Below are 23,869 nucleotides of genomic sequence, written 5' to 3'. Positions count from 1 at the left end.
GAGTCAAGACAACAGATGGCTTTGCCCTGTGGAACAACTTCAGAAGATCCCCTGCCTTAGAGGGATGTGGTCTGCATCAATCATTAACAGACACTCTTCTCTAGCTTAATCTGTACAACTGTAAAGACAATTATAAAGGTATTTTGTTCCACTTGGGACCCATTCTTAAAGTATGGCACAAGTTATGCTTCAAGCCTCTCTAATTCCACAGTGAATAAAAGAATACTCTTCCTTCAGCACAGACACAATGACCCAGCATGGCTCAATCTTGAGTATTTCATCTCAGCTGAAAAAACTACAATTAGATCTGCCAGAACAGCACCCATTTTAAAACAAAGTGGTTAGAAATCTTCCTCGAGATCAGAAGACCTAAACACTGTTACAGATTAAATACACATAGAACTTAACTGTTTTGTAAATACATCACCTTTAATGGGTTAGCTGCATTCTGCAAATTCCCCAAACACAAAGTTTAATAATATAACACACACAGCACTGAGGAATCCTCATCCTCTTCCTCTTATATAGCATCTGGTAATAGTGCAGTTTAATATAACTGAGGCAAAATAAATAAATGGGATAAAATTCAAAGTGGTATTGAAGAGTTTTATTGGGAGAAATAAATACTCCTGTCTAAATAACTTGCATTAGAGTACAGAACTCCTCCCCCCTGCCCCCCCCAAAAAGTCCAGTTGGTGTCCATGTGCTTTGATGGCTGTGTGTGTGTTTTTAATACAAATGTGGGCATATGGCTAATGTAATGTTAGCTGGATTGTCATTAATTATTATTGAAGCTGCTGACCATGGTAAAGTTAACATTCCTACCTTAGACCCAGGACAATATTTATTAACATAATTAAATTTTGTCACAGTAAAAAAATGATGTATTGATTTTCTGATATTTCTTTGCAAGTGATAATGAAAGAAGTTGGCTTAAGAAATTAGCCTTCAATTTTCATCTGATTCAAGATTCTCTCCCTCTTTTATTTCTGTAAGCTTTGAAAAAAAAAAAATCTCATTTCATACATGTATTTTTTCTGGGTATATTGTGTCATATATTATGACTGACACAAAGTAATTTCCACAAAGTGAGAAAGCTCTTCTGTAATTGATATCTGCACTATTTTGAAAGGTATCGCTTCTCATGTCAATAGCGTATCAAAAATATTAACTATGTCCAGAACAATTGTATCTAGAGAAGTTAGATATAATTTTCATTTTCTCTGTCCTTTAAAATAGTCAATTTCCTTTCAAAATTTCATCTGCCACAAACATACTCCCAAGAGAAACCATGGTGTTGGTAGTCTCACTGAACTCAGCAATCATTCACTAAGTGCCAAGGAATTCAGTGTCAGAAGGGCACACAGAATTACCTCCTTGATCTCTCACACATTGTAGGCCATTACATTTTGCTCCACCAAAGCTTTTCAAAAGATATACTGGTATAGCAAAAATCAGTAAGGACTAGAGGAGCCATAACCAGATTATTTCAGTCACATGAACCTTGCTAGAAATACCTGAAAACCAAAGTGAAAAGAAGGAAAATTTTCTCCCATTCTCAAATGCAACTTACAAAAAAGACACCAGACAGGCACAGCAGCAGAGGAATTCTCTGTATTACCTGGAGGGCTGTTCCACCCCATTCAGGGGTCTTTTTCCTAGATCTCATGTTTCAGAGAAACATGAAAGCAGAACTTCTGGAACAGATACAGCAGGGACTTATTCTTGGCCTCAGAAAGTGACTTTAATGAAATGTAATTATAAACCTTCTCTTAGTACAGAGCTGTAAACGAGATGATTACATTGAGAACCATGCTGGCAACCTTCCTTCCCAAAGGCTCTTGAAATACAGAACAAAGATGGTAAATCAGACAGAGTTACCACCACAAGTACCTCCCTATCAGCAGAGGGTTAAGAGTCATGTTGCCCTGGTGTCAGATTTCCACTGCTGTGTACAGAGACTTGATATGAACTATTCAGGAGCCTCCTTCAGTGTGATTTTGATAACCATGACTACAAACTACCATGACGTATTCTATTGAAATCACAAGTGGCTAGTTACTTTCAATGACACGTAAGGCATACGTAAGACACATCAGACACCATTCTGGCTAAAGGGTTTTTTTGACTACTTAAGAAAGAGATTCCATGAGCTGCTGACTCTCCTCAACTCAAAAGAGTGAGGGCAGAAAAGACACATACATATATATCAATGAGAGCTGAGAGAAGGCCTTTCCCATTGCACAAATTTCCAACTTTTGAAATGATTTTTCTTCTTTATTGTCTAAAAGTTAAAAATAAAAATAAAAAAAAATCTGCAGGAATTCTGTCAATCTGGCACTCTAATTACTACTAATTAAAAAAAAAAAGTTACAATTAGCTTTAACTCATTATCCAAGCCATTTTATTGAAACACTCAGCAAATTCAAAAAACAAATCCAATTGGAAAAATTTATCAGCATTAAAAAGTCTCACAAATTTGCAGGGTCCAACTGGAATGTTTCAATACAAATGCATTCAGTGGAAAAGCTCCTCACCGGCTGTCCACGGAATTCCAGAACACTCACCAACTTCCAGAAGTCAAACTTAAATTTGCAAGGTACAAACCACAGACAGAAAAGCACCAATGTTCTGCTCCATCAAATATGATTTTAACGCAACAACCTAACTGGTTTCATGACAATCCACAGCTATTCTGATCTACATAGCTGAAAAATCCAAGAAATCAATAAAATGTACAGTGGAGACAGATTTAATGAGCAATGGATCTGTCATGCATGACACTTTGTAACTTCATTGAGCAATATAAAGAAATTCATTAATGAATCAGCACTATACCAGTCTACTGGAACCATATTTCCGCAGGGGTAATTAAGCTTCTGTGAAGGTCAACAACAATGGGAACTGTCTTTTGTGAATGCCTTTTTGGAGTAGGCACATGATGTTCTGCCAGACAGATTCTCATGCAGGCATTCCACTGGACCAACAAGCACGCTATATATGGAAATTTCTTTCAAAGGCCTAGGATTTTTTGATGAAACACCTCTCTGTGATTTTACAGGACATAAGAGAGAAAATACACTTAAAATTTCAGGACGTGATTTAGCAAGACATTTTCTTGGCAACTTACCCTTTTGTAAAACACGTGGATCTCCGGCAGGTGGGTTTAACAATGTCTAACAAGAAAGCATAGCGCAGTAAGGACTTTGGCGATAAAAAATACCGAGTCATTTCTTCATTTTCCTCTTCCAAGAAGTCTTTCAGCATTTGAATAGAGGAATCATTATCCTGATTATGTTTCCTTTGCATTTCTTCTACTGTTTCAAGCTTAAATAGAAAGGCCTTTTTCGGTAAACTCTCCTTGCTGCTACAATCTGGATCAATGTTTGGATGCAGATTCTTCTTTTCAGAAGACAAAGAAGAACAGGTTTCACCCACTTTGTCAGCAACCTCTTCACTGAGTAAATCTTCTGGATCCTGATCTGGGAATCTTGTCAATATCTAAGAGGAAATTGTGACAAAAATAAAATTAAAGAACTGTATTTAATAAACAACTTGACAGCCAACCATACAGTGAGTAAAAATTCCTTCAGATATGTTCAGAATAAAGCAAGTAACCTTTAGATGTTATTTTCAAGAGGTTTTCAAACACAATAGCATTGAGATTTATTGATCTATTGGCAATGATGTCAGAACAACCTCAAATAACTGCATTTGCAAAAAGAGCTTTCCAAGTGTGTAAAAAAGGTAGCAGTATGACCTGTTTTCTAGCCCACCACCAGGCTAGAAAACACATCTCCCAACTGTTTAAAGCCATCTAAGCAACAGACATGCACATCAGTCCTTACAAAGCTCAATATCCAGGCTGGAAAAAGCACACAGAATTTAACTTTTCTGTTGAAGTACTAATTCTTCTTCTCCATTTGTCAACACAAACTGAAAATTTTACCCTCAATCTTCATGAAATGAATAAATTCAAGTAACATGAATAGACTCACTTGACCAGGAGCTTGAAAGGAAAATGGTTCTTGGTGAAGCCTCGCAATTAGAAAATACCGCAGCCTAGAATTGGGAATGCCAAGCTGTAATCAAAATTCAGAAGCCTTTAGTCCATGTGATAGTTGAGATAAAGTGATCTATAGCATTATACAAGTTGTCTGCCATTACATGCAGTAACAGAACTATAACATATTTTGTGACTTCAGAGATATCAGTATTCACAGAATCAGAGATTCATAAAATAGTTTGTGTTGGAAGGGACCTTGAAGGTCATCTAGTTCCAAGCCCCCTGCTGTGGGCAGGGACACCTTGCACTAGACCGGGCTGCTGAGAGCCCCATCCAACCTGGCCTTGAACACTTCCAGGGATGGGGCATCCACAGCTTCTCTAAACAACCCATTCCAGTGCCTCACCATCCTCATCACAAAGAAATTCCTCCTGATTCTAATCTAAAACTACTCTTTAAGTTTGAATCCATTTCCCCCTTGTCCTGTCACTTAAAACTCTTGTAAAAAGTCCCTCTGTCTTTCTTGTAGTCTCCCATCAGTACTGGAAGGCTGCAATTAGGTCACCCTGAAGCCTCCTTTTTTCCAGGGTATTCTCTGGGTATTAGTTGATAACACCTACACACTTGTAACTTCCATAACTAGGTACTTCCAAAGAACCAAGTGAGCAATTATTCTTTGTATCTCATAGTTTTGACTTTCACTGTAACTGAATATGAAGAAAATTTTATGTGATGCAAGAAGAAAAATTTACATGCCTCATGATTTCTTGGGACAGGTACTATCTGTTTCCTGTTGAAAGCAAAAAAGTCTCTCTTTGCCTTTTTGAACAAGGAATTATAAGACACCTAACAACTAAAAAATCTACCACAATTGGTTTTCAAGATACACTCGATTAGCTCAAATCTCTCAAATATTTATGGTACTTCACTGATTCCAGTTAGTCTTGCACAATCTAAAATCACTCTCAAACTTTTTTCAGTTGCCAGGGTAACATGGAAACAAAGCTCCTCCTCCCACAAGAAACAGTCACATTTTCTGTGCTGGGAAATCCAGAGGCACAGCACTTCTGAAGCAATGAGGCTCCTGCAGGGAAAACCACCTTCCTGGTTACAGTGTAAATTCATGCCTTCTTAAAAATATCAAATGGCAGCAAAGCAATATGGGACTAGGATCTGAACACAAACAGCAATACGAATATGCCAGTATGAGAAATTAGAAGTCATGTCAGTTGGTTTTCTCATTCAAGTGTATCTTCAGCTTTGGGCATGACTCTCTTTTTTAATACAAAAGAGAATTTTCAAATTTTCTTGGACTCAGTGCAATTTGAACTATTAACTAATATTAGAGGAATTTTAGTACTCACACAGGTTGGAGACAAGAGAAATTCCTGATATTTAAATCCACATGTTGCTAGTGTTTGCAAAAGTTCATTTCTGAAAGGAATAATAAATCAATTACTCCCCTCACATAGCCATTAGCCCCTTTTTTAATCCTAAATAAAAACAGATTAAATGCAACATCATATTTACCAAAGCATTCATTGAAATAATTGGACAGCAAATTATTGATACATCATCCATTACTGAATTTGAGAGATAACATACGAAGTTCAGTGTTACACACTATTATACATTCAATGGCACCTCACTCTTACTACAGTGCAAATGCCTCTTCAAAAAAACATCCCATCTCTAGGAGAATAATTGTAGTGTGTCAACAAGGAAAGCAATCAGAGGGCAAGATAGTCTCTTTATTGGGACTCACTACTTCCTTTTGCTCACATACACAGCACCAGCCAAGCCTAACAAAAAGGCTAAGTTGAGGGATGACAAAAATCAGTGGCTTTGATTATAAAAGTGAGGTGGGACTACTTTATAAACAATGGAAAAAGAGACTGTAAGGGAAAGAATCTTAAAAATACTTTTCTTCTGTATTCCATGCAGACAGCACTAGGCTGGAACTATACAAAAGGCAGGAGCTGTGACCTGTACCAGGCACTGCATGTGAGACTGCATCCCAGGTGTCGTAAGAGAAAACAGTGTCCTAACCGAGGTGTTTTCTGAAGCACAGCTTGTCCCAAGCACTGGCCAGCAAGGCAAGGAATCCTGGGCTCTACAAGAGAGGACTGTGATCACTGAACCAGTGAGAGAGCTGATTTCAATGTCTCCCAGCTGCCTGCCACATTCATTAAGAGCATGATATGCAGGGTGGCTGTTGGTGCTTTAAGGAGTGCATGGGAAGACCCCACTCTATTCCAGCAAGAACTGAGAAGGAAGATTGCAACTCTCTTTCTCCTACTTGGGTCACAAGAGAGGAGAGTGCCCCTGCTGTCATTAGGTAACTGTAGTGACACCTTTCCTCTTCCATATTTCAGACTAAGAACCTTCTTAGTGTATTTCTGACCATTTAATGGCAGCCCTGAACCCAGGGATAATCTACGATCAACAAAGATACTCAAGAAAGCTGCTAGACTGTTCTGTGACCATAACACAAGATATCATGGCATCCTGTCATGAACAATCCCCTGAAACCTCTGAGTGTTACACTTTTTGTTATTTTTCTTTGAAAACGAATTCTGACCTTTTCTAAAGAAAACATCAAATCAAATGAAATACACATCAAATAATAATAAAAAATAAAATACTGTTGTATTTTATCTGCTTAGAGACATAACAGGTTATCTAGCAAGTTATTTTCACAACCTAAGATTTTAATTCCTGTCCCATCTCAAACTACTTTGTTAACTCCAATGCTAGGAAATAAAAATCCCTTCTAAAGAATAAATCACTTCTCCTTCTAGAATAGAAACCTTTTTGCAAACTAAAATCTGCATATATTAACTAGAGTTTACCTTGCAGAAGAGGATTCAAATCCTTTAACGTTTTCTAAAAGTAGGTATTTTGGAAGCTTCTGAAGCCTACAAGGAAAAAAAAAGCAAATCAGAGTAACAAGTTGTAACGTACATTATATTCATCCACTGATCTGTTTAGCTAGGAGAAAGATCAAAGTATTTCCACATCATGCTAGCTGTTAAAGTTTAGCATCCTTTAAAAACCAGCCATATTAAAAATGCAGATTGCTGGTGAAAACCACAAATCCCACCTATATTTGGATGAACGGCTGTACCCTCTTGTACTCCATGCATGTACTTTTGAAAATGTTTAACACTGTTCATTTCCTAAAGCACAATATTATTCAACAGATTCAGTATGTAATAGGAAATATAACTGTTGGGGGAACACAAATTGCTACTTAGCCATAAAACTGTTGTTTTCAAGTGCTTGTACCCAAAATCAATGTCAAAATGTCACACAAACCTTACTGATAACACATCAGAACCAGTATTAATTTAACTGATTCAAGAAACACAACATAATTAGAGTTCAAACTGCAGATATTCTCAACTTTCTAAACTTGACTTGTTTATTTTGATGGGGGGAAGGGAAGGAGGTGTCTCAGCTTTAGCAAGATCTGTACAAAGGTCTGGAAATAGGCACATTCCAAGAACAGCATATTAAATCTCTGGAGAAATTGACATGCCCAAACTGTGCCAGCAGCTCTAACAATCGTCCCAACAATTTAGAAGCATGATTCAGACTGATTCAGATTCAAGTCTCTGGGAACATTCTGTAGCACTGTAGTAAGGCCATTGTAGACACAGAATGTCTCTCACACACTGGGAGGATCTCAGAACAACATACAGAAGTAGGATATTAATGCCCCCAGACAGCAGGTTCATACTTATTGAAGTTAGTGACTTTGGACTTCCACTGGAACGAATCATAGCAGAATTTGTTTCAGCACATTTTTAATTACCACCAATTAAAGTCATCACATGAATAAAAGAACCAATGCATTTCACAAGAAACTGGAAAACGTGCAAGAAAATAAGTCAAATATAAAAATACTAAAAATAATAGTGAAAAAATAATACTAAGCTGAAAAAAGCAGCAGCAGCCAAATTCTTTGCAAAGGAATGGAGAATATATCTGTTGGTATGTCTACCCACACTCCTCATCATTGACTACTATGAAACTTCTTTTTCAGCAATGAATCCAGAGCACAGCCTGAAATGCAAGCACTCATAGGGGATCGACAGATCACAAGGCAAATAATCACTGTACAACAAGGAAGTGTTAAGTAGTTGGCAAGGTATTAACATTAAAAATGTTTCTGTAAAAGCAGCACTTTGATGTTTTAGCATTGAATTTTGCCAGGTTATGGCTTGGACACAATAAACAGACAGTATCTGGACCATTTGAATTGGACTTTGTTTGCTGGCTGAATGCTTCAAGGATTTCCTAGGCCTTTTCACATCTTAAAATTATCCTTTCCTTTATCTCTAATATTTGTCATCCCAGGCTACCTCTGAACCTCATTTCAGCAATATTTCATTATAAAAGGCTGAACAAAAGGTAAGTACATCCAAGGGATGAGAAATTATTTCACACTTTTCATAAACTGCATGCATACCATATCAATTTAAAATGTAAAGACATAATTCCTATATTAAGAATTTCCTTTTTTGGGGCTGAAGTACTCCATACTCAATGTCTCACAAATGTATCGTATTCAAAAAACACATAAGTACTATCTTAGTAAAACACAAATCCACTGGAATTGAGAAACTCTACAGAAGCCATCATGGTGAACCTTCTAGTGACTACTTGGAGTAGGTGCTACTTTAAGAACCCTCCCCAAGGAGATAAGGGACATTAGCAGTGTCTCCTGGAATACTGAGATAAAAGTGAGACAGCCAAGCCCAGGTCTTTTGCATCGTCATGATAAAAATAAAGGTCCTGGAGTGTCTAAAGCTCTGGTTTTGAGAAGGAAAAACTTCTGCTGTTCATGCATCTAAGCCCACAGCAACCGGGAAGCAACATTTTCATATTCATGCGCTATAATGTCCAAAAGCAGCCAGCCTCTTAACCATGTCTGTTTAATGGAAAGGAATCCCCAGGTCAGGATGCCTTTAAGGATATAGAAAGCACTATTATTCTGACAAATTATTAACTTAGTCAGTAACTACCTTTTATTTATTTATCATTTTAACAATCAGTTAGAAACCTGTGTTACATTTCTTACTCCACAAAAGACATCCTTTGCAACTTCTAAACAACCCATGTTCTCCACCTAATTTTGTGTGTCTGACAGAAGCAAGGGAGTAGTAATAACCAAGGAATTGCCTAACTTACTGGGCTACGATATCTGTGGTTTGTTCTGTGTTCTCTGACACAGATTTCTTATGTATGGCCTTGCCAAGCCACTCAGCCATACATGGCATTGTTCTCTCTCTGCTCATGGCAAGGGCATAGACACAGTTCCATTTCAGGTTGTTGGCTGCATGAAGTTTCTAGAACAAGGATGAAGACCCTTTTCTCCCAGTGATAACAGCAGTTTGAAAGAAAGGCTTTTTGGTATTGGCTTCCTTTTGTGTTGAAGGCACTCATTAAAAAAAAAATTAAAAAAAAAATTAAAAAAATAGAGATACCAAACATTCATCTGTCCTTCTCCAATCCTTACAGCAAGATGAACTGATGGAGGAATACACAGGGAAGAGCTGTCCTAGTCTCCAGGTGACACAAGACTGCCATTAATACAGATAATCAAGGCTTTTTTATTAGGAACTGGATCTGACCAGGCAAAAAATGACTGATTAATACAAAGACTCTATTCAGACAATACAGTACTATTCCAATTCCTTAGTATTACTACCCCAAACAAGACATTGTGCTACAACCAAAAATACACAATTTTCCCCAAGATACCTAGCAGCACCAAAAAGGACAGAGATTTCAAGAAAGAATGGAAGACATTGCAAGATGACTAACATTGTACAGTCAATAACATATTTAAACCAACTTTCAAATGGTAACTCTTCAAAAGATAACTATATGTTGAATCTAAGCTTTTGGAACCCAGTATTTTAAAAACTTGACATGTTTCCATGAGACTAATATACAAACTATTACATTACCTATTGCTTCTATGTAAAATCTATGCAAATTTGATGTTTAACTGAAAAGAACTCTTTCTTCTCATTTATCATCTAGGCACAGTTTAAACTGACATGCAGAAACCAGACAACAAAAGCATACACAGCAACAATGAGGTGATTACAGCATTAGTAAAATACAAGTATTTGTAAGTTACATATGATCATATGTAACCATATATAAATATATAAAAAACATATAAAAACCCAGAATACAACACAACACTAGAAGTATCCCTCTAAAACATTACAGATGTCTTGTCTGACAGAAATATAGAAGACCTAGTTACAACAAAGCCTTAGTTACAAAAGGGGCTTTACAATGGAAACAGAAGTTCATTTGTACCTTGGGAGAATATCAAGGATATAAAGAAAGCTCTTCGTCCGTGGATCGGACACATCACCTTGCAGGCCAATTCTAAGAGAGAATAAAGAAACACCAATGTATTACTCAGAGCAGACTGACAATTGAGTTACATTTTTCTACAGAATGCTGACACTTTTCTTTGAGTTTTGAAAGGGGATTCTGCAAAAGCATCACGTACAGACAGAGGCAGTGTCCTAAGAGATGCTCTAAGGAATGAAAGTCTGCCCCTGGAATCACTCAGCTCACTGCAAGGTTAAAATTGAAGCATTCAGTAATGAAATCCACTCCCCAGTCTGCAAAGTCTTTAGCATTCTGGTCTTGTCCAGCAAAGCCTTTGAATATACTTGGCTCTGAATGAACAAAAAACCCCCACTGGGTTTCTGGGAATACCCTGCTATTTTGCACTGAATATATTAAATTATTTCTATGAATTAAAGCCTCTTTGTTCACCATTTAGCAGGATTGATCCCCATGTGAATAACTTTGGAACCAATTTTGTAACACTAAACTGGACAGATTATGTAGGTTACAAAAATGATAATGATTCCATGCCTGTTTCCCCAGCTTATACTTGTATTAGCTCATTAAAAATAAAAATAAAAGCTTTGTAGAAGAGCTTTAGTGAGCTTTAGCATGTATCTAAATTAATCAGTCACACAGATTTTTCTTTTCATCGTATTATAAAGAAAAAAAATCTGAAATGTTTCCTGCATACATCGTAGGTTTGTACTAATTCATTTTTATAGATCAGCACCACTCTACAGAGATTTCTTTTCAATCTTAGAACATTCAATGACATATGCTTTCTTACACAACCAGAATTATCACCATCAACAGACTTTTTTCATGAAGCCACTACTTTGCATGAATGCAGTTGCTAGAATCTTACCCCACTGGTTACTGCTGTCCAATGATATGAATTACAAATTAATCTGACAAATAACATCTCAGTAAACTCAGTCCTTAATCAGGAAGATATTTCTCTTTATCATCCAGAAAATCATTTCAAAGCCATTATCCTTCTGGTCTTGGCTAAAACAGAAATATTCTTCAGAATAAACTATCTGTGTGCATGTGCAATTTTCAAAGTACAAATAGAACCAGATTACACTCTGAAGTCTCAGGCAGAACTGAAAAATTCCAACCCTCCTTCTGGAGCTGGCCCAGCAAAATATTAGATTGATACCTAAAAGGAAAAGGCAGCACTCCTAAACACTAATTTCACTATTAGAGGAATAATACAGTTCACAAAATGGGTGCTGTAAGAAGCTTACATAACTTAAACTGAATTAATGTACACATATGTAAGAAATGTGATGAACAATTAAGATGCAAATTGCTGCACTTTTTTCGCTTTAGTAAACATCATGGTGAACAGAGCTACAACAAATCTCTTAGGAAGAGAAAGATACACAGATCACCCATACATAGTGTCACTCGTGATAACATTTCTCCTTTGACCGTATATAGTGCAATAACTGCACTTTTCTCCCAAGCATTCTGTACCTACCTTGTAAATGGCTGACAGGGAGGACTCATCAAAATCATATCAAAAGATAACCTGTCAAATTCTTTCAGTGTTATGCCCTGACAAAAGAAAAATATAGAAGAATGTTGAGTTGTGAGCTGTATGAAATTCCCAAGACATCTTTCAGATCAAACTACCCCTCTTACTTCCACTGCATGCTGTACTCAGCAAAAAAATACCTAATCTCTCATTTGACCTAGCAATTTCAAAATCTTTTCTACCTTGGCAAACCATAAAATGTAAATATGCATTCAGTGCTCTGAATATAAAACAAAACACTGATAAGGTTAGCATTTATACATAATCTTGAGGTTTGTATCCGCTCATTCTCTGAGGTGTGCAGTGATTCCTTCAGTAGATACTGACCTGTTATTTCTCCCAAAAATAAAGTATCATTATTCAGATACAAAGTCTTTGTACATCAAAACCAGTGTTAACATACTCAAAATATGTGTAAGAACATCTGAGAATGAAAGTAGCTCAAGTGTAAATATTACCATTTTTACAGATCCAAACAATGTGTTTTAGCTCTTAAGAGCGCACTGGCAATGCACCCTATAAAGTTTATTTCACAGATTTTCCCCTATAAAAATTAGTCAAAAATACTGTCTGGTTGAAATTCTTCAATATGCAAAAATTATTCTGCTCATAAAAGAAGTAATTACGTCTGTGGTAGGAATTAACTACACAGGTAGAAATTCCTCTAAACTAAATTTTCACCAACACTAGAAAGTCAACACATTAAGGGGAGAGGAGGAAAGAAGGACAATGATCAGGTAACTATGACCTGGACAAAGAAATCACTCCTTACATATTCTGAGGGATATCTATACAGCAAATGTAACATAACTACCCTCAGAAAACCAGACAAAAGCTGCTGGTTTTTTCCATTATATTTGAGGAAGGTGTTATTGACTCTAATAATCAGATCTTGTCTACTATAAAATGACACAGGCAAGGATTCTTCTTTTTTTTCCATTATAAAACTATAAACTATAATTTAGCCAGTTATTATTGAGTGCTGAATAAGCATTTAACCTTTTGCCACCTATTTAACTCTTACTTAAGCTGGTGTCTCAAAACAGACACAGTATCTTTTACTGTCATGTTGTAAAACCATAAAAGAAGATTAAGAAGTATATGGTAATTTCTGACTCAATCCAATCAAAACTCCATGCCTACCTTGCCTCTCATTTATTAAAACGAAATCTAATTTTACTTAGCTATTTTTCAAATAATTTGGCAAGTGACAGAACTCCTAAAACATTTTATCTATTGAGCCCATTAAAAAAAGATTCAAGAGTGTTCAATCCAATATATTTTGCTGTGTTTCTCTGAACCCAATTATGACTGCAAAACAAAGGCATGCCCCCAAGTAATTTAATTAAATTTTTTTTAAGTACATGAAAATATTTTTTTTAATCTAAAAATATAATTTTTGACATTCCTTTACCGGTGGTAAGCGTTCCTCTTGACATTTATATAACCTTTCTTGATGTAGCAGGCAAGACTTTAAGGAAAATCCTGCAGTATGAATATCCCTCTTACTTCAACAAGCCACCACAGCACAGGCAATCGAAGTTACTGTAAAACTGCTTTATTCATAATAACGTAAATCTTTATGTTTTTCTTGTTACTAATGAAGACAGTGAAAACAACTTACATCTTACAAATGCCAGACTACAGTAAAAACCACATTAATTACTCACCTCAATAGTCTTCGCCCACAATGGTGTGCTGGGAAAGTTATGCTTATAAACATCATTGGCAAGAGTGTTCACATCAACAGCAGCTACAACTTCTGCATATGTGCAGCTTTCTAAAATTAAAGAAAATAATTTGAAAACTCTAGCTTCTCTTTACTACTCTTAGAAAAATGTACTTGCTAACTTTGCTAATTTTGCTAATTTGTGCTGTAACGCAGCTGTGCTACAGCACCGCTCAAAAACAAAAAGCAAATTACACAATCAAATTCTGCTCTGTTGTCTTAGAAACTTTGTATAAAAAACCAAAGAACTGTTTTTCTAATCATATGGGTAATACTTCCTTTCTTTATATATCCAAAAATGGAACCTAGCGGCACCTAATTAGTAGAAAAAAAAATTCAAAACAGGGTGCACCTCTTCAACATTTCCACTTCTGTACAGGTCTCTGTGGCCAGCAAGTTCCCTGGCTACAGGAACCCCAAGTCAATCTGCCAAGCCCCACTGCCTTATCCTCTCACAACTTACAAGAAGTGTGCTATTTTAGAGGTGTACTACTTCTCATTATGAAAAAATAGCACCAATATGTTTAACATACGTCTACTCTTCCAATAAAACTTTTAAATTGCCTGAAAAACACTTGCCCTTACATTTCAGTAAAGCCTTAGGCCTCAAACTTAACTGGTGCCTCCTTTCAGCTACAGATCCCAAAATACCCAACTTTTCACCTTCTCTCTTGGATAAAGGCGTTTTTGAAGAGGCCAGTGTAACAAACTCACAGCTAAAACACTGAAATAAAAATGCACTAAAAAGAATGTAAATAAACAACTGTTAATTTATAGAGTAAGAGAGTAATAGGTTCTCTAAAGCAGCTAAAGAGATAAAAAGAGCAGTGTTTACTCCATTGCTCATCATGTCACACCATTTGTTATTACTAAACACAATACCTTCAGTGAGGCTTTTTATCCAAGAAGATGGGCTGTGGTTACTGTCACAGCTGCAGGTAGAGAAGTGACCCTTCCTCCTGATACCCGAGATCAGTATCAACCACCAGGATATTTACATTATGGTCAGCATTACAAAGCCTCAGATGAAACACAGGCAATTTTAAAAAACTTTTGTAAACCAAAAGAAACAAGGCAAATAGCCACATGTCTTTGCATAATCTCACAATAGCTCAAGTAACACATTAACGGATGACCTTATGAGACACCATATGAATTCCTTCTAGTCAGCTAATTATTTACAGTTTGAGAGGATGAAAGCCCAACTAGGATGATCCCAGTGGATTTAATTTTGAATAATGCAGTTACCATCCATCTACTATCTTTCAGGTTTTCAAGGCTATCTTAGTCAAAACTAGGATGAAAGAGAAATCTGGGTATTGAAAAGATTGTAGCAGACATTTTCACAAGGACCAAGCTGGTTCTTCCAGGTTTACTTGGTGCAATTGAGGGTAAAAAGATAAGGATTTTCACAAGATAAATACTTACAGACCATTAAGGGTCAACATACAAATCACTATTTACCATTACTGTCTTGACTTTTTGACCAGAAGTTGTAACTGAGAACTAAATACAGGTGTATCCACAAGGACAATGGAACGACTACACCTGAGATTACAGAACAGGTATGTTAACACTGACACCTAGCGTGAAAAGAAGCTGGATGAATGTCTCAATTTACAAATGTATTCAAGAACCATCACTCTCATCTTCCTAAAACAAAACTGCAGTATCTAAATAACAGGAACAAACTTCCAATACTGTTAAAGAGAGCACTTTTCTCACTTATTCCTTCGGTTCTTAAAACACTAACCCCTGCTGTGTTTTCCAGGTACTCCAGAAGAAAAACAAAACTTAAAAAATCAGAACACGCAAATTATTATCTAAATTAACACAAAGGGCAATGGAGAAAGCAAGCTGTGTGCTTTCCTTCACAACTCATGATTCAGACACTCATTTTTACTGCCATCCATCCAATATCTCCCTGTGTACATACAAGAAAAAAGAGCTACTGAGGACTTCACAGGCCCAAAAGCCTGGAGATACTGGGAGAGAGTACACAGCTGATTGAATCTCCTTTCAATACAATGTTCAGTCTAAACCAGAGATGTAAACCAGCATGGAAAAAGGACAGAAACTTTTTACAAAGTATTCCCCCTGAGATCCTTTCTTCCTAATTCAAACACCTGATAACTTTTTAAAAGCTTCTCCTCCTTTTCATCTAAAAATTGCAGCTCACTTGGGAATTCCCGTTACGGAACAGACTCCCTCTAAAAGCTGATTAAGCGTATTTGTGTGAAAATGCCCTGGAAATGCATGAAGGAGCTTGAGACAAGCAGCTCTCACACATCCAACCTAACAAAGAAAAGCTTGTGTAAATTTCAAACAATATGAAAATGCAACATTTTTAAAAAACTTCTCCTGAAAGTTAAATAACTTTATGTCAAACTGCGATTTGCGATTCTGATTTTCTATAGAAATTACTTTACTACTTGAAAATTACTATAAGGAATGCATCATAAAAAAGCCTGAAAGCAGAGTCTAAGAAAAACAGAATCAAGACTGTGTGTAACTATCCCTACTGACAAAAGGCACAAAACCAACTTGGGAATCGCTGACTTGGTGGGATGTTAAATCAACTCCCCAAAATATATAGCAGAATTTCAATACAGAAACAGACACAGCTCTGGAGAGTTTTTTATCCCCCTCAAACAAGTACATCCAATTTTCAAAACCCAGATATTTAAAAGAATTACGACAATGCAGATAACAGTATCATTTTATTCAGACTAAAGAAAAAATAAGACACATTTCCTAAGTGAAACTAAGAGGCTGCTGGAATACCTGGATTTGAAAGATTCCTCAACAGCAGTTTTTGAACTGGGATTTTCATTTCTGAGCAAGATGATATAGTTTAGATGGAATCCACAGACATGAAGGGGAAGTTACTGAGGAAAGTGTTATGACTTATTTTTAGGCAGACTAGATTGTAATATTCTCTCTTGGCTGAAAGCAGGTGAAATCAAATTCATATCATCATATTAGTAATGTACTGATTTCACACTTAAAGCTTAAAACCTCCTGGATCTAAACAGCAGAAAGTCTTTGTCTTAAACTGCCTAAAGAGACAGCAATCACACTTTGGGTCCCAGTTCTCTATTGAATACAGAATGCTTACAAGTCCTTTTGGCTATGGAGTTGTCACTCTTGAGGGAAAGGGACACTGCTGTAAGGACTGGAAGGTGATGCATTTGAAACAAAGAAAGACAGGACGTTTGCATTAGCTTGATTTGAAAAAGTAAACCCAAAGAGTGTCACCTTCAAATGCCAGAAATAAAATTTCTGACATTACAATATCTGTCCTTTTCCTCTTCAGAATTGATTCCTTTGTCATGTGTTTCTGCAGACCTTAAAATTAACATAGATCTGTTTATATTCACTACTGTACTTTTGCAATAGAGTCATCAATGTCAACAGAACACATGAAATAAACTGTGTTATAGCAAGGGCAGTTTGGTGGATTTCAGCATATCGGAAAATAGGAGCCAGAACAATTATCTATTCTAACAGGTATATGGAAACAGATGGAAAAGGGAAAATTAGTCACAAGTTTTGTCAGTCCTGCTTCCTTTTAAAACAGAGACCAAAGATTTAATTTCTGAGTTGTCAGCTCTTGGCTGAAATGATTAGGCTGAACTGTCCATGACTACAGTCAACATGACTATCAGCAAACTTGATACCTGCTTCCTGCAGGACACTTAGCAACTTCTTTCACTGTTGTATTTGTACAAGATTTCATCATGTTAAGCCACATAAACTTTATAAACCTACATTATAGCACAACTGGTACTATCCTGTGCTACAAAGAGCTATATTTTGGAGAAGCATTAAATTTAGTTTAGGTGTAAAAACTCGCTCTAACCAGCAATATTTTTGGTTTGCAATGTGCTGAATCCTAAAGTTCCTTGCCAATTTTGTCTCCTTTGCCTCTCCTGGTGGGATAGCTTTGCTCAGTCTAAATACACACACCAGTTTACTGTGCTGTGCAATTCACAGAGACAACCAAGTAAAATGAACAAGCACGCATGACAGAGCACAAGAAACAAAAATTTTTACTCTGTAAAACTGAAATATAACAATTGCAGAGGAAAAATATCACCAACTTAACACTGAAAAATTATGGTTATTTTTTAAAATACGTCCTTTAGTGTTTTATACAAGAAGACTTTTTTTCAGGGACCTGGCAAATTACAAATACTTGTGGCAGAGACAGGGAACCGATTTTTCATGGGAAAACTGCCTAAATTAATAGGCCAGTTTAAGTTTGTTTTGGTTGGGAAGGAGGAAGAGCAGGCTGTTTGTTTGATGGAAAGTTGCTAAGGAAATGAATTTGTAGCCATAGATTTTCTAAAAATAAAACACTATTTTTCACTGCAGAAGCTCTGCACTTTATAAAGAGCAAGTTCACTCACACACACAAAAAAATATCATAGATTTAGATGTATATGACTTAAACATCTATCTTTATAAATCCCAAAAGGCTTAGGGTACAAGGTGGGAAGAAAGAAAGAAATGTACTTTCATTCCTTACCTGCCTCAGTCTTTCAAGAGTGTGAATATGAACAGACTCACTTATTTCAGACCTTAACTGAGCTCAGCTTTCTAAACTGTATCTTTTTGCAGAGCTTTGGTGTTAAAATATTATTATAAAGCATTCAAAAACTAAAATCAGAAATCCTGCATGTGCTGAATTATGTATAGCAAAAGTACCAACACAGAGCTAGATAATCCCCAAGATTTTCCTTTTTCAGCTTTAGACTGAAACCCAAATTCAAAAACAACCTTCTCCTAACTGTCAAAAAGAATGTGATTCAACTATGAAACTATGTACTATTATGTACTATTTACAGAGAAACACTTACAAGAGACTGTAAACTTCCATCAATATGTGAAAATTCAATTATTTTTTACTGTAGGCAAGGACAATCTCAAAACCAATTGCATGCTATTTGGTGCCAAATACATTCTATGTTAATCACAAATGCCAAAACAACAAACATTCTCACCCTGCAAGCTATCCTATTACTCAGTTTTTGAAAGATCACAGCCAAGGGCATCAAGGTAGAAAAGTCAGTCTCAGATTTCCTGAGAAATACCTATTTGCCAATTGAAACACAGGCAATTTCACAGAAAAGTAGAAAGTTGGACCAGCAGAACTAACCATAACTGGCCTGGAACTAGGCTGCCAGAACTGCAGAACCCCTTTTGTAGAAAAAGGCTTTTCTGGGATGCTGCCACTGAAATACCATATGCTCCCTTTATTTTCTACATATTCCTATTATTTTTCTTGGCTCATAGATTCACTAGAAACCATACCAAGATAATATATTATTATACATAATCTTCATCTATCATGCATCTGGCTTATGGAAGCACTGGCACAATGGAAGCCTCTCTTTCAAACTTTCTATTTATATGGGAAAAAAACCCACAACCCCTCTTATATTTCCATACATGATTTAAAATGAAGATGCTGAACAATCTGCCACTTGCTAAATGGAGTATAGGATCAGAAACCTTTTCAAACAGCATGGTTTCATGTACACATACAAGCCAAAAACATGTAAGAAACACATTATTAAAGTACTTACAGAAGAACATTCACTTCTTTTCTGTTTTATTTGCACGTAAAAGCAAACACTTCAATACCCCTTTACTTTGTTCCTTCATAAACTGTAAGAAAACTGAATCCAGATGTCTAAAGGACTTTAAAAACCAGTAGAAATTATCAAATGCCCAAGTACATCTCTGCTACCAAATGAAATCAAATTCATCAAAAACAGTTTCATATAATAACCTGTTATTAAATGCTTAATTTAGTTCAAATTTTGTGGGACACCTTTTAATCAAGTTGCCAATTACTTTTAACAAGACTCTAAACAAGATTTTCACCTACAAGTGTATGGTTTGGACCTTTCCTGAGACAACACAATACTTATGGGCTGAGTTCTCATATACTTCCCAAAAACATATGCACTAGGATTAAAAAATATTATACCAACTGTAATGCAAATAGCTTTGTCTATTCGCTTCACAAATTTCAATTGGTACTTGACCACTTTGAACTAGTTAGGGTCATTAACAAAAATAAGTTACATATCCATACTTAGAGTCCCTTCATCTGCTTGGGCTGATACCACTACAGAAAAATCTGTCTCACTGTTCATACCTATTGCAATTTCTTCAGTCAAATGTAAACCCGTAAGAATAAAAATTACACTAATGACTGATACTGAATCACTTGTGTTCAGCAAGTTCAGAAACAGTAAACATGGAAGTAAATTTACCTTTTCAGGAAATAATACAGGGGTTTACTTAAATCCTCCAGTCTTCAAACTACACCATTAAGTGACATGATTTCAAGACTTTATACATGTAGTAACTATCCACTGGGGCATCACTAACTCTGTGTACCTTTTGGATAAAAGTTTACAGTATTCTGATAATCTAATGAGACATTCTCAACATTCCCACCCTTTTAAGTATTCATTGAATTGCAAATAATGTTGTCACAGGTGGAAATTCACAGAACATTGCATCGAGCATTATAATTTATTAAACATTGCAGCACACTACTGAAATGCTCTAAGACATCTATTATTATGGCAAGAATGCAGCTTGATAATTCAGTAAAGAGTGAAGGAACCATGGTGTAGTACTTTCAAGAGCCAGTCCACTTTTTATGGAAATATGGAAATACATCAAATCCAATACAGCAAACATGCCATCTTGCCATCACTTCAGAAATCTGCTTACTAGAAAAGCAGCATGCTACCATTAGTGTGCACACTATATAGAAGGTACAACACACTTTTCATTCTACAAAAACTCCAAAATCTGCAGTTCCAGACAAAGCTTATTTCCACTTAATATTCTAAGAATATTAAGTCTTAAGTCTCTGGAAATAAGAAATAAGCAATACACATCCGCAAAACAGGTGGTTAGGAACAATGTAGGAACCTATTTTGTTGTGTATTTTTAGATGTAATAAATAAAATGTCTTTTATATAATCATATTTATAAATAAAGCACATATGCACAGCAAAAATAGGATAGCAGGAAAAATGCCACTCTGACAATTTTGAGTGTGTTTTAAGTAAATAAATTATGCTAAATGGATTTTACTCTGTAAGCATACTCTTAATATTCCATAGCTCCCCGAAAAAATAGCAAGATAAGGCAAGTTTCTACCTGATGTTTTTATGACAATGCTCTCTGCTAGTGCTCCTGAAGACTGAAGGATTTGAAGGATTGTAGTAACAGTTAAAATTATTATGGTGATTTTCATAAATTATACTAATGTGTGTTGAAAGCTGGACTTCAAAGTAGTAAGGTCGACAGTACTTTACAAACCAATCAATAGTCCTAACTCAGTTTTTAATATGAGGAAACAAATTCACAGAGAATCTACAGCACCTGCTGAAGGTCACCCAGGTCATGCTTTAACAATTCAGCAAATTGAGCTCCAGGGTTCCCTGTACCAGATCAAGAACTCACCTGGGAATATGGGCTGGTGTCAACCCTCTATACCAGCTCAAATTCCACATTCAGTTGTCATGTTTATCAAAAGTTACACCAGCCTCAGATGTTCAGGCTTGCTCATACTGGAACACAGCTCAGCTCTTCACCTGATTGTGGCCTATGAAAACCAAGTCCACGCACATGCCAGTGGGAATCCCCGGCTCATGTGGTTATCGTCCCGGGCATCTCAGTGATCCCCGTCCCATCTGCGGCCGGGGTGCGTCTGTACTACACAGAGCACATAAAAACAAACACAAAATCGCGGCCTTTCCAGAAGCAGCTGCCTGGGCCAAGCAAGGCGCAGGGATCCCTAATTTCCGTCCCAACGTGCTGCTGGGTACCTGGCGCCACACGCCGGGCTGGGGAAGGGACTATGGGAGAAGAGCGGCCACCTTTGTCCGCCCCATCGAGAAGAGGAGCACCCTACTTGCCCCCCCTCCCTCAAGGGCGGGGATCCCCTCGAGAAGACGGAGCCCCCGAGGGCGGGGTGTCCCGGGCGGGGCAGGCAGCACGGAGCCCCGCGGGACGCGCCGGTACCTCTGAGGGCCTGGTGCATCCCCCCGATGCCGCTGTACAGCTCCAGCACCCGCAGCGCCGCCATGCTCGGCCAGCCGCGCCCGCCGGCCCGCCCGGCGCCTCCCCGAGCGCCGCCCGCCCGTTCCGCCGCTCTTTCGTTCCCCCGCCCGCCCCGGCCTGCGCTGCCCCGGAGCAGCGGCGGCCCGGGCTTGGTGGTCGCTCGGGAACCACGGGCGAGGTCGGCTCCGCAGGGCCAGGCCAGCCCCGGTGCAGTCGGCCCTGCTGCCCCCTGAGGTGTCCGTGGGGCGGCTGGTGCGTGCGGCTCCGCCACCTGCGCCCTCCTGGCAGTGACGGGGCGGGAGAGGGACCCGCTGCCCGCCACGGCTCCCTTGGGCGTCAGCCAAACCAGTGCGGGCGGCGTAGGGAGAGAATGGCTGTGCGGGCCGCAGCGGGGCTGGCCCTCATGAGGGGGTGTCCTGGTTTAGGGCTAGTCACCTAAGTCACCCTGGTCACCCCAGGACAGCGGGTGTGCTGGCCCGCCCGGAGCGCAGCTGCTGGCTGGGGCCTCGGCGGTGCCGTGGGCCCGGCTGTTCCTGAGTCCGGCGTAGAGTGATATTTTCGAGAAGTCCTTCCCAAGCCCGCACAGGAAAGAAGGAAATAATTTATGAAACTGCCATAATTTGCCGCAACGCTTCTTGCTAAATTGAGAAGGAAGAGACTACTCAGTGATACTGTTGCCTCTGTAAAGTGTCTGGTTTTTAAACAAACATTTTATGTATGTATGTGTGTCTATATATATATATATATAAACCAGAGTAAGTACGTTGCTGTTTGTCCTGGGGTGACTTTATGATACTGGTATCCCCAATCGTCTGGTTTATGTTATATATTAAGTTCTGCACCTTTAAGACTGGCTTTGAGAGCAAGAGAGGGGGAAGAAGAAGCCGCAGTTTGTTAAGGAAAACATCACTCCCACATATCCCGCGTCTGGACTGTGGTGTCTGCAGCACGGACAGACAGCGGGACAGAGCTTCTCTCTGGCTTTTAGTTAGTTTTAGCTAGCTGAGGCAGAGGAGTTCCCTGGACCTTTGTTTTTTCCCTTTTTCCTGGATCTGTGCAAGCCTGCTCTGGACTGAACACCCAGCCAAACCCCGGGAGCTCACGCCTGTGGCCCACCGGGGCCTGGGCCTCGGCACTTTCCAGCGCCGGAGGACTGATAAGAACCTGAGCGAGCCGAGCTACACCACATGAAAAGGACTTTTTCTTCCTAGATTTGCCATCCCATCAAACAGCAAGAGGTTTTATTATTTAATATTACTCAATTTCTGTTAAATAAACAGCTTTTTTCACTTCTGTCCAGGGATTTTTTTTTTCCCCTTTCCCGGAGCAGTTAGTGGGGAGGGGCATTTCCCTGTGGAGATCCCCATTTGGAGTTTTCCTTCCTGATTTGCCCTAAACTAGGACACTGTTACATGGGTTACCCACCACAGTCAAGCAGACACTCATCTACACCTCTGTTTGCAGATTCATATTGTAAAGTGAGGATGAAACATATAAATAATAAAAAAAACCAAAAAAAACCAAAAAAAAACAACAACAAAAAAAAAAACCAACCCAAACCTGAACATGTTTCTCCACTAGTTTCTTGATTTAATTATATTGTTGTGGAGCCTTTAAGAAACCTGTCAGAAATAAGGTGGGTTTAAGGAATAGTTATTTTTGCCTTAGAAACTGCCTCATACAGCATGTCATAGTAGCTCCCACCTATTAACTTGCAGTGGGGGAAGAATTTTTAGCTGAAACTGGAGAACAAAAAAATAATTAAGTCTGCTGCCTTTCAATGCACTTCTCCAAAATACAGCGTGCATCACCTGTGGAAAACAGTGAAATTAGAAGCAAAATCTCAAAGTAAAAATATCAGTTCTTGCCAGTTTTTTTGAAACAGTGGTGTCATTCATCTGTGGATCTTCGTTATCAGAGTCTGGGGCTCCTGCTTTATTTGTCAGCCATGGAAGTAAGCAGGTGACTAAAACAAGGAGTCCAAGTCTACGTCTAGGATATGTGAAAGGAAATGCAGCAGCTGGGATACCAGAGGAGAGCAGCAGGCATTGCAACCAGCTGCATGCAGGTTTTGTGCATTGGTGGTTGTTGGAGAGCTGAGAAAAGG

General features: G+C 38.1%; 1 protein-coding gene across 10 annotated transcripts in view; it reads right to left on the bottom strand.

Annotated features, from left to right (window-relative positions):
• TRDMT1 (tRNA aspartic acid methyltransferase 1) overlaps nucleotides 1-21,838 on the bottom strand; it is a 28,859-nt gene extending 7,021 nt beyond the window's left edge. For 2 of the 10 annotated variants that reach the window (XR_004495744.1, XR_004495746.1), the window contains exons 1-9: nucleotides 21,724-21,838; nucleotides 13,607-13,716; nucleotides 11,880-11,956; nucleotides 10,349-10,420; nucleotides 6,859-6,924; nucleotides 5,371-5,440; nucleotides 3,999-4,082; nucleotides 3,131-3,501; nucleotides 1,374-1,517 (exon numbers count right to left, since the gene is read on the bottom strand). Coding sequence is in view for 8 of the 10 variants with exons in the window: in XM_033511809.1 (XP_033367700.1) it covers nucleotides 3,131-3,501; nucleotides 3,999-4,082; nucleotides 5,371-5,440; nucleotides 6,859-6,924; nucleotides 10,349-10,420; nucleotides 11,880-11,956; nucleotides 13,607-13,716; nucleotides 21,724-21,787 (914 nt within the window). In the remaining 2 variants the exon portion in view is untranslated. The other 8 variants (XM_033511809.1, XM_033511801.1, XM_015619078.2 and 5 more) reach the window with 7 other exon arrangements.
• Nucleotides 21,839-23,869: the final 2,031 nt, after the last annotated feature.

This window comes from Parus major, chromosome 2, assembly GCF_001522545.3.
Source record: "Parus major isolate Abel chromosome 2, Parus_major1.1, whole genome shotgun sequence".
NCBI lineage: Eukaryota > Metazoa > Chordata > Aves > Passeriformes > Paridae > Parus > Parus major.
Note: the sequence above shows the minus strand (reverse complement) of the source record. Positions and strands in the feature narration are given on the sequence as shown.